The 11,043-nt window shown below is 38.7% G+C and overlaps 1 protein-coding gene across 1 annotated transcript in view; it reads left to right on the plus strand.

Moving 5' to 3' along the window:
* The window catches only part of RANBP9 (RAN binding protein 9), an 89,718-nt gene that overhangs the window by 74,751 nt on the left and 3,924 nt on the right, over window positions 1-11,043 (plus strand). Inside the window, exons 11-13 of the mRNA XM_082637890.1 lie at window positions 2,870-2,991; window positions 4,656-4,807; window positions 10,768-10,879. Of these exons, the coding sequence (XP_082494016.1) occupies window positions 2,870-2,991; window positions 4,656-4,807; window positions 10,768-10,879 (386 nt within the window). The remainder of the gene's footprint in view (window positions 1-2,869; window positions 2,992-4,655; window positions 4,808-10,767; window positions 10,880-11,043) is intronic.

An 11,043-nucleotide genomic window follows, 5' to 3' on the forward strand; every position in this document is an offset into this window, starting at 1 on the left:
CAGCTATTTTTTTTCTCTGTGTGTGGGTTTTTTGGTGTGTGTGAAGTGTTTCCTGAGTTCCAAATAACTAACTTTACAAAAAATATTTGTTGATGAGAACCTATCTTTAAGTAGCTTGTATAACAGATGGTTAAGTCATTTAGTAAAAACATACAGTGCGAGGAGAGTATTGAGAACCTGCTGGATGTTAGACACTGCTAGGCATGGTCTCCACTCGAAGAGCTTTGAGAGAAGAGATGTCTCTCTCAGCATACTATGACATACTCAGGTTTACTATTCATGAAACCTGAAGGTTTCATTTGAATTGAATGCTAGTGTGTGACAGCAAGTTCTTATGGATTGTATCAATTTGATGTTGGTTTGGTCTTAGAACATGAATTGATGGGTCACACTGCGTTTTGGGGGAATGTTTATCAGTGCAAAATTCTCCCATTGAAGGAGAGAGAACCTAATGTTTACCATGACTCTTAATGGAAATAAGACTCTGGAGAAAGAAGTATGTATAAAAATCTGTTTTCACAAATTTGGAGATTAATCAGAAGTTCCAGGTTATCTGTCACAAATGACAAAAATGTACTGAAGTAATGGTATTGTGTGGTACAGGTGATAATGAAGTCCAAAAAGTGGTATGAGAAGAACAGTAGGAAAACGGACTGTCTTGCTGAGGAGGTCAGGGTAGGCAGTAGAGATGACATAACTAGAAAATACAAGATTAGAATATTGTAGTGAAAACTTTGTATGGAAATTTAAAAGATGAAGCCTTTAGTAGTACATCATTGTACTTTATAGTATATTAGTACTTTATCAGCGTTAGAGGGTTCTACCATAGTTTGAGGGTAGGATTGCAGTTTCTTCGTGAGTTTTGCTCTTAAATACTATCCTCACGGCAGGAAGTTGCTAAAGAGACCTGTTATTACCTGAGCTGAGGGAAGCAAGCTTAATGGAAGGGGTTGACGACACAGCACCCTCTTTTGTGTGCAGTGTAGAAGAAAGTAAGCGTTTAAACCCCCGTAAACTGTTAAGCAGCAACAGTTATTTTCTAGTTGCTAATGGCTTTCCTTACCAACGGTATGGTGAAGTAGGCAAAGACGGTATTAACTGTGAAAACCATTTTACAGATGTAGAGCTGAGTACCAGAGAAGTAAATGACTTTTTTTTTTAAGGTCAGTAATTAGTGACTAGTAAGTTGCAGAGCTGTGACTACTTCCGGGATGTCTGACTTCTGGGCCTGTGCCTTCTCCGTTATCCTCCATCAGAAATGCTCTTCTCCCTGCCCTCCTCTTCCCCTCCATCCTGACTTCTGTTCAAGCTGTAAAACTCAGCTTCAGATGTTACCTCTTCCAGGATGTTTTCCTTGATTTACATCCCCGCCAAATGTTGTGTCACTCCTTGGGATGAGCTTTCATCACAGTACTGAGTCTCTGTACTGTAATAACTTTATTAGCTTTTTCTAGGCTGTTCACTCCTGGAGGGCAGGGGCTGTTTCATTATATCCTTAGCACCTAACACAGAGCATGGCCCAGAGGCTCTTAAATGTGTGTTGAATGGAAGTATCCCTCTCAAATATTATATTGGATTATGAAAAATGCACTTTATATATTAATAAGATCACTAAAAGCTACGATCTTAAGGATTTCCCTTAAACATTATTTTCAAAGTTTGATTTTTCTTATCAATTCTCAAATTTCATCAAGATACTAAACAAGCTTTTCTCACTGACAAAAATGTCCCCGGGCCATTTCCCTCTTCTTCCTAGATCTCTGTGTGCCTTTTTACCCTGATAGGTCTTACGGATAGAAGTATGTATGCACCCACGCGTGCCCACGCACCCAAGCTGTTAACCATTGGTTACCTTTGCTGGCATTATGCATAAGGTGCTTTTTGCTTATCTGCATTCGATGTTTTTTTTTTTTTTCCTACAAACATTGCCTTTTTAATGAGAAAAGATTTTTATTTAAATATTCTCTAAATTTTCATCAAGTGTTTCCTTCTGAGCTGTATAATCATAACCTAGATCTTCATAGGAGAAATTTGGATGGTTAGATATTGTTGTTTGGGGTGTGGAAGGATCTGAAGGGCAAATATTGACGAGTTCAGCATGGCCCCGTAGAACCGTCGGCACATGCTATTCGTTCAGCCAACGTGACGTAGGTGAGAATTGGCAATGCCCTAAGTATCTCCAGAACAGCATTTTAAAAATTAAGATTCAGCAATATTTTAGAATCTTCAGCCAATAAGAAAGCCTGTGAGAGAAAAATAGTGTTGGGCGCTGGGAAGGTATGAAGGGAAGAGACTGAGTAGTTTTTCAGGTTATTATTTGCCATTGAGAAAGAGTATATTTTTGAGTAGTGAGGACAAATGCCAAAACATCAAGGCTGTTAGTGAAAAAAATAGTCTAGAAGCGAGTCGAGTATGAGGGTGGGGAAAGAGGTGAAGAGAGGTGGGTTCCAGGAGTAGTTTGAGAGGGAGTGTTTCCCTTACACGCTGCAAGTGAATGCTGGGGTGAGGGTCAGGGGTGCTGGGGCAGGAGTTGATTCACAGAGAATGGAGAGCAGATCTGAGTTTGAAAAACAGTGGGAAATATGTGCTGAGAAATGATTTCTCCATGTTGATCGGAAGTCATAAAACCACTACATTTTAGTACATGTACTTTTTTCCCTCCCTTATCTCCAGGAGTACAGATTTGTTAAAGGTCAGCTACAGATTTGGCTTTGAATACATTCAAGATGTAACTAAATACCTTTTTTCCAGATTGCTATTGCCTTATGAAGACAGTTTATAAGTAGGCTCTGTAGTTGAGTAGTAATTTATTTTAAACTAAGCTGCAAGTATGCTATTTCTAAAATTAGGTTTGTTTTTTCATTTTCAGTAATGATGTAGACATGGAAACAGATCACTACTCCAATGGAGTTGGAGAAACTTCATCCAATGGTTTCCTAAATGGTAGCTCTAAACATGACCACGAAATGGAAGATTGTGACACCGAAATGGGTCTGCAGTGATATTTCTTACATTTTTAATAAAAAATGATGACTACAAGGTTATGTTTTTACTTGTACTGATTCACAGCTGATGAGCATAAATCAAATTTAAAGATTATGTGCCATTGGGTTTTATAGTGATGCGTATTCTCAAAATTTCTTGTGAGAGTGGGTCGCTAGAGAGAGTAGAGTTTAATTTTTTAGTTTCTTTGCTGAACCGTTTCTGCACAACTGTAGTGCTTTCGTTAATGCAGGCGCACTGACTTGTTACCAGTGTTAAGTACCCTTTAGGGCAGCTAAGGTTGGAGATACGAGAAGTTTTTATACCTACTTCAGTATAGCCAATAAAGGCCAAACGGCTAGAGGTGGTTTTATAAGTTCTAATCAAACTTCCTTAAATTCATTCAATGTGAATGTATGTGACTGTGCGCAGCTCAGCGCCTAGCAGGTAGTAGGCGCCACATTTGGCACCCCCTGGGCTCCTGCCCACTCAGAACATGTGGCTGACACATACATTAGCATGCGTAAGTTTACTCTGTTGACAACTTGTGTAGTAAATTGTACCGAAAAGTTAAACCATCAGCAAACTTTCCCACCAATTGGAGAGTTAAAATTATTGAAGCTTATAAATTCTTATTTGTCAGAACATTAGATTTCTTAGTACGTTGAGATTAAAAGGTATTTATTCAGATTGTTAGAAACTACTTTATAAATGCAAACTTACATTACACAACCACCTTTTTGTTGAGGATTGTGTGTTCCAATGCGTAATTCACTCTTTCAAGCAAGGAGTATGATTGAAAAGGCAGCCTAGCTTCACTCTATCAGATATCAGCAAGCAACCTCAACATCCCAAGAGTAATTTGATCATAGTGATTAAGAGCAGGAGTTCTAGAGCCGGATCACCTGGATTTGAATTCTGCAACTGCCACTTTCTAGCTGTGTAACCTTGGACAAATTACTTAGGAGCTCTTTGCCTCAGTTTCTTCATCTGTAAAATGGGTATAATAATAACTGCCTCATAGCTGATCTGTAAAAAGCTAATAGCACAAAGTAAGTGCTTCATAAACATTAACTATTATCATCATCCTTAGTGATTTAGAATGTTGTTATCAGTGACTTATACTGTTTGTTATTGATCAGTGATTATTGTCACTCAAGATATATATACACTGTAAAATTTTTTCCTAAAAGTAGTATTTTTCTAAAAGTAGTATGATTAACCCTTTTGATTAGTATGTGGTGTCTTCTGTGTTTTTTTTGGAGTCATTTAGTCTTTCTTACCTTCTATCTCTGTTCTTTGTCAGTTAAAGTAGCCTGAGAAGCATTACTTTTTTCTTTCTTTCTTTTTTCATGTTGCTGTAGTTTTAGAAAATCGTGCTTATTAACCTTTCATAAAATTTTCCCTGAGACATATGTACATCCTAACACTGAAAGATTGTCACCTGACTTTCAACTGCAAGCTGGGTATGGGATCCTAGACTCTTGAGGCCTAGATAAAGTATACCTTTTAGCTACAAAGTTCCACATTAAATTAAAAATCTGCATATTTAGGTAAAATATTAGGAAGTAATTACTAAATGAAACGTCCAAAATGTTACAAGCAGTTTATGTTCATTTCTCCATTGTACTCCAGATGTAAGGTAGTAAAATACCTGTTTGTTTTGCTCACAGAAGTTGATTCAAGCCAGTTAAGACGCCAGCTGTGTGGAGGAAGTCAAGCCGCCATAGAAAGAATGATCCACTTCGGAAGAGAGCTGCAAGCAATGAGTGAGCAGCTGAGGAGAGAGTGTGGCAAGAACACAGCAAATAAAAAAATGTTGAAGGTAAATTTGTTTTCCCTTGAAAACTTATAAATGTGTCAAAGGAACTAAAATGTAGTTTTGTAAAACATTGAGCAACACTGGAATTCTTGTTGGGAAACTTGGACATGCACTCCTCCTGGGCTTCCTGCCCGGTTGAGAGTGAAAACACGTGGCAGGGTTCGGCAGCCCTGCTCTACTGGAAAGAGCGCTGGACTTCTGTACAACGTGCAGATTAAATCTCAGTTCTGCCACTTACCAGTGTTGTGTGCCCCTTGTCAACTTGCTTTCTTAGTTTTCTCGGCTATAAAATTGGCAGAGTTATTAGGAGAAATGTGAGTGTGCTGATAAGACTATAAATTTGAGATATTTTTACTTTAGTGTAGAGATTGTTCAGGGTTGCAGCAAATTGAATGTATAATGTGTGGCTTTTATTTTGAGATTGGTGAAGGGTTAGGTCATCTTTCACAGAAGAGATAAAACACGTCTTCAAGTCTCTTCTGGATTGATGCCTGCGCTGGATATAGTGAGATGGAGAAAATGGAAACAGTTCATTAAGTTAGCCACAGTTCTGTGTAGCAGTTAAAGATGGAGTTTTGCCTACCTTAAGTCAGCATTGCAGTTAGTGGTAGAGATGAGGTTTTTTTCATGTTCATAGACGTCCCACCAGCCCTGTACACCTGTGAAACATGAACCTAGCCATTGTAGTTTTTTGTTCTGTTTTGTTTGTCCTGCATGAGGTTGGGCTCAAAGTTGGTTTGTTACAAATATTTTTTCCTGAATGTTTTGAAATAAGCCCAAAAAACAAAGGGGAGATGCCGTAGTGGCCTTGACACTGATGCTTGGGTATATAGGAGAGGGCGAGACTCAAGACTCCTGCCATCCCTTCCTGACCTAAACTGAGAGGGCGCCAGCGAGCAACACATAGCAGTGCTAAATATGGCATAAAATCAGTCCAAAAAAAAAAAAAACAAACCAAAACCCATCCCAGCTACATGCACTGTAGCCTCAGTAGAGCACCTGTCTAGTCTAGGATGGGTTAAGAAGCCACCTACATACACCTCCAGATAAAATGCATGCATAACTTGATCTTTCCAGACTGGGAATTTTCATCATTATACAACTTTTGAGAATCTTTTCTGATATCAACAGTGCTAAGAAACTTCTCAGGCTTTATTATTATTTCACGTATCCAAAGCTATCCATTTGGGAAACTTCTTTGCTAGGTCCTGGGGTTGTTTTAGGGCAGTGGTTCTCAACCTTTTTGGTATCTAAACGCTTTAAAAACTATTAAAGATTCCCAAAGGGCTCTTGTTTGTGTAAGTTACATTTATTGATTTTACTCTACTAGAAATTAATACTAAAATTATTAATTCATTTTAAAATAATAAGTCATTGTTATTTTTCATAAGTGTTATTTTATCTTCCTAAAATAAACAAACAAAAATAATGAGCAGTGGCCCTGCTTTACATTTTTGTAAATCTCTTTAATGCTAGGTTTAATAAATGATAAGCTGGATTCTCATACCTACTTCTGTATTCAGTCTGGTGTGATATAACACACATGTAGTCTCTGGAAAACCCCACTGTATAGTTTTGGAAGAATGAGAGTGAGAAAAGAGCAAGTAATATCTTAGTATTACTATGAAAATAGTTTTGCCCTCACAAGAGACCCTGAAAGCGTCTTCAACCCAGTTGTCCCTGGATCATGCTTTGAGAACTGATGTTTTAGGAGATATTTGGGGATGTGAAATGTTTTTAAAAAAGAAATCATAGGCTTTTTTACACTAGGTCATCTGACTCTGTTTTTTTGTTAATACTTTATGCTAATGGAGTATGATTTTATGTAGTCCCTTTGAAAATTTAACATTTCACTCCATTGCTTATTCTTTGATTCTAATTTTCATGAAGCACAGGAAATGGCATTACATGGCCTATCCTCAAAGATATTCCTTGATTATATATTGAATTAAGTGAATATGTAATTCATCATCTAAAGAATGTGGATGGCTTTGATTTTGTACCTCTGACTTCTAAGCAAATGCCAACTACTTCAAGAGATTGTCTTAACATTCTGAGCTGCTTCTCTCCCATTCCCCAAACTTATCTTGATCCAGGTAAGAGATAAGATGGGTGGCTGATCCAGCTTCTAAGTACCTAAAGAACAATGCTGGAGGATTTGAGGGTAACACAAAGAGAACTTTTTTTTTTTGCCCTGGTTGAGAAGGTTTAGAAATTACTGTTTTCTTTTAGTCTTCACTTCAGGTCATGGGTGGTTGAAATGGGTTTTTTAATCTTTAGTTTTGTTTGAATTTGCATAGACTTCTGAAGCATGCATGCATGTGTAGAGAGACAGGGTTTGGTTAAGGGTGGCTTGAGACTTACCGAAGTTGCCGTAAGGTACACGTGGTTTTTGCTTCCCCTCAGTCGCGGAGTAGCAGGCGCACCGCGGACCTTGGGGTGGCCCGCCTGTGCTAAACACGGGCTGGGCGGCCTGCTGCAGCCGAGCTGGTTCTCTTGACCTTTTCTGACTTTCTCGGTCTTCCTTTCCTGTTTTCCTGTTGTCTTTGTTTTTGTTGCTTACCTGCCTGCGTCTGCCCGTGGCTCTCTGAGGAGCCACCTGAATTGTTCAACAGCTGTTTACTGCGCTTGCGCAGAGCAGCAGGGCACCTGCTGGAGGGCCGGGAGGGTCAGGTTAGAACGAGCAGCCCCAACTGCAGGGAGCTCTCAATCTAGTAACTTTAGACGCACCCTGTTTAGAAACTGCTACGGAGCTTAAGCCAAGTGTAAGTACAGTTTGAGAATCCTACCTAAATGTCACTTCCTCAGAAATTTTCCCACTGAGGTAATGTTTTTTCTAAAATAAAAAGTAACCCATAATGCCATGATATTTAACAGGTATTTTCAGTTTTGTGCCTTAAATTGCATGGGCATGTATTTTATCTGGTTGGTAATTGTAGTTATCCTATTTGTATTGTTCTTATTATCATAAAAAATGTATTTCCAGTTTCTATGAGTTACTGACAATTATTTTTAAATGGCTACATGATATTCTAGTGTGTTGCTACATCAGTTTATTTAAGCATTGCTCTATTTTTAGATTTTCTATTTGCCTTTTAAAAAATGCTTTAGTGAACACCTTTATACATGTATCTTTGTTTCTTCCTTAAAATTATTCCACTGGAATAAAGTCCCAGAAATAGAATTATTGAGTCAAAGGATACAATTATTGTGGCTCTTGCTACGTGTTGCTGTGTTGCTGTCCAGAAACGTCTACCAATTTATCAGCAGTAATAAAGGGGTACTAGTTAGTGCCTGTGGCACTGGTACCTTAATTCTACTTTAGTGGGTTTAACATGTATCTCAAAATTGCTTATTTGCCTTTCTTTGGTTACTCTCACCAATTAGTCTTACAGCAGAATTTAAAACATTAAGGTTGCTTTGCTGATTTCATTCCCCTTGTAAAGAAAGATAAAGTTCTAGATATTTACTCCTGGGAACTTTGATGGTGTAAACCGGGTTTTTTTAAGTTTTCTTGCTTAAAGCTTCACTCTACTTGCAAGCTGTGCTTCATAGTGGTGGTGTGTGATCCATCTAAAATCAAATCTAATCCATATCACTCCGTTATGTAAAACTCTTGCCTTATTGGAAAAAATGGAAGCTTTTCAGTGCGATTTTTAGGGTGTTTTAGGATCTAAGCGCCCTTACCCATGGTCCCAACCATGCCTTTTCTCCTTTCCAGCCTGAGTTTCCTTGTAGCTTGAGCCTATTTCTGTGATTGCTTCTTGTGACACAATACACTCTGTTAAGAAGCAATACACGGTACGTCGTTTACATGTCTGCCCTCCCCATAGGCCTGTGTGAGTCCTCAAAACAGTGGTGAGGTCCTGGTGGTCCCCGTCTGTGTCCAATAAATATTTGTTCAGCTATACTGAAAATATGGGGGCAAAATTTTAGACTTTTTTCCTCTTAATATTTAGATTGGTAATTAAAAAAAGAAACTGTATCTTACTGAAAGAAGTACAGTACTAGCTGTGTGGTGGTAATCTCTCACTGCCTCAGTTTGCGTCTAAGATGGGCATAGTAGTAACCACCTCCTAAGGTTGTTGTGAGGATTAAATGAGATGATACACATTAGTGCTTGAAACATTGCCTCACACAATATTAGTGCACAGTAAATTACTACCATCATTATCTTTTTCTGTGAATTTTGTTTTAAATGCTAGAAGGTGTATTTGACAGAATGGTCTTGATGTGACTTTTGGGACTGCAACATTTCACCTTTTTGGTAGCATGTCAGGATGTAGACGCAAGAGGATAGTTCTGTGCTTAAAATAAGATGTAGCAGTTATTCCTTGGACAGGTTCTTTAGTCTGTCTTTTAAAATTTATCTGCACTACAGGGATGGTACCTCATTAGATGGTTGTGGGGTGAATTAAGTCTTGAGCAAAGCTCAGTCTTTAGAAATAATGTGATTGATTAGAGTTAGCTTCACAGGATATCAGATATTAATCTTTCTCCATCAATAAATTTGGACTGGGGGGAACCAGAAATAGAATCTAGTAGCTTTGTGAGATGCATAAAATATCTTAAAATACTGTTAAGAAGCAGATCTTGCAATCAGCAGGTGTATGAAGCTTTTTTTTTTCCCCTCCTTGTATCTACTAGCACCTGTGAGTAGCTGCAGGGGATTCAAAATAGTGTAAGTTCTTCAAAGAACTTTCATTAATAACTGTGGCAAGAAGTCTAATGCGAATGAGATACTCAGCAGTGTAGGACAGTGGAGGTGCCACAGGTATCCCTGTCTGTAGCCTCAGGCCACCCAGCTCTGCTTTATGGGCAGTTCTTCTCCAATCGTCACAACGTAGAGGCCAATTCAGATGAGAAAGGGCAAGACCAGGCTTGACCAGGAAGCCTTACCCCCACTAATAAGATTACTAGAGGGCTGCCGGAGCAGCTTCACGTGGGAGATGGTACTCTTTAGGAATTTCAGTCTTCCACGTTTCAGTGACCAACAGTTTGAGTGTTACGCTACTGAATTCACTGATTTGGTTTCCTCAGCACCTCTCCATGTATGCCATCTGAACTGGGAGGGTGTCCTGTGTCTAACTGTATCTATATCTGTATCATAATGTTACTCTGGATTAGGGCATTGACTTTTGGCAAAACAATAATTTATCCTTTACTGAAAGATTAGAGTGAGCTGACATTTCTAATTTTGTTGAGCTCAGTTAGTCCTTCCTCATAAACTCTGTGAAATAGGACCTCTTATAACCCCCATTATACAGATGATGATACGGATACTTAGGAAGGTTGTTCTTGCCAAAGGCCACTCTGGTGATGCAGCTTAACTTGAAGCCAACGTCTGAAACCACTGTAGTTATGTGCTGCCCACAGAAAGATGACAGGACAGAGCCACCGTCTGAAAAGAAGACTGTGTGTCAGTTACTTCAGGAGGGGCGGCTTGAGGATGGCTGGAACTACTGAATGTTCCTGAAGCGGAGCCAGTTGGATTTTGTTCATTTACTGAGTCTGAGATGACGTCCAGTGAGATATGCCCGGTTCCCACATGTGTTTAAAAAAATACATGGGCTGGTCCTAACCTTTTAATGTCAAATTCATATCAGTGGTCATAAATTGTAAAGCATCCGAAATGTTTTCTCTTTCTCTTTACTTTAACCAGTAGTATAGCCCATTCCACAGGAATTAAGTTTTTTCCATTTTTTATTTCTGTTCTGCATGTGTTGTAGGGATAAGGGGTAGATGATGAAAATGGCTGTTTACAAGAAAAATGAAAACAAATTAGGCTTTGCTGCATAATCTAGTTGTTAAAAAATATATAGCCTCCTAGTCATAGGGGTAAATGGGCTTGTGTTAGTCTAGTGCCTTAAAGCCATATTTTACCTTTCTCTCAACGTGTAACCATGGTGAGCACAGTCGCTGAACTGTTTGAATTAAAAACCAAATTGCTATGTTTTCAACAGGATGCATTCAGTTTACTAGCCTATTCAGATCCTTGGAACAGCCCAGTTGGAAATCAACTTGACCCAATTCAGAGAGAACCTGTGTGCTCAGCTCTTAACAGTGCAATATTAGGTAAGTGAAGCCAGAAAGCACTTCAGCTAGTCTCTGGGGTATTTGAGATGGTATTCGTGCTGGCATTTATATTTTGGTAAAATCATAAGGGAAATGTTTTCTACATTTAAAAAATTAAAATTACCTTAAAGTATAGAAAACTTCCTCTGGTATCTCAATCCCAG

The sequence above is a fragment of the Mesoplodon mirus genome, assembly GCF_964341445.2.
Source record: "Mesoplodon mirus genome assembly, chromosome: 12".
NCBI lineage: Eukaryota > Metazoa > Chordata > Mammalia > Artiodactyla > Ziphiidae > Mesoplodon > Mesoplodon mirus.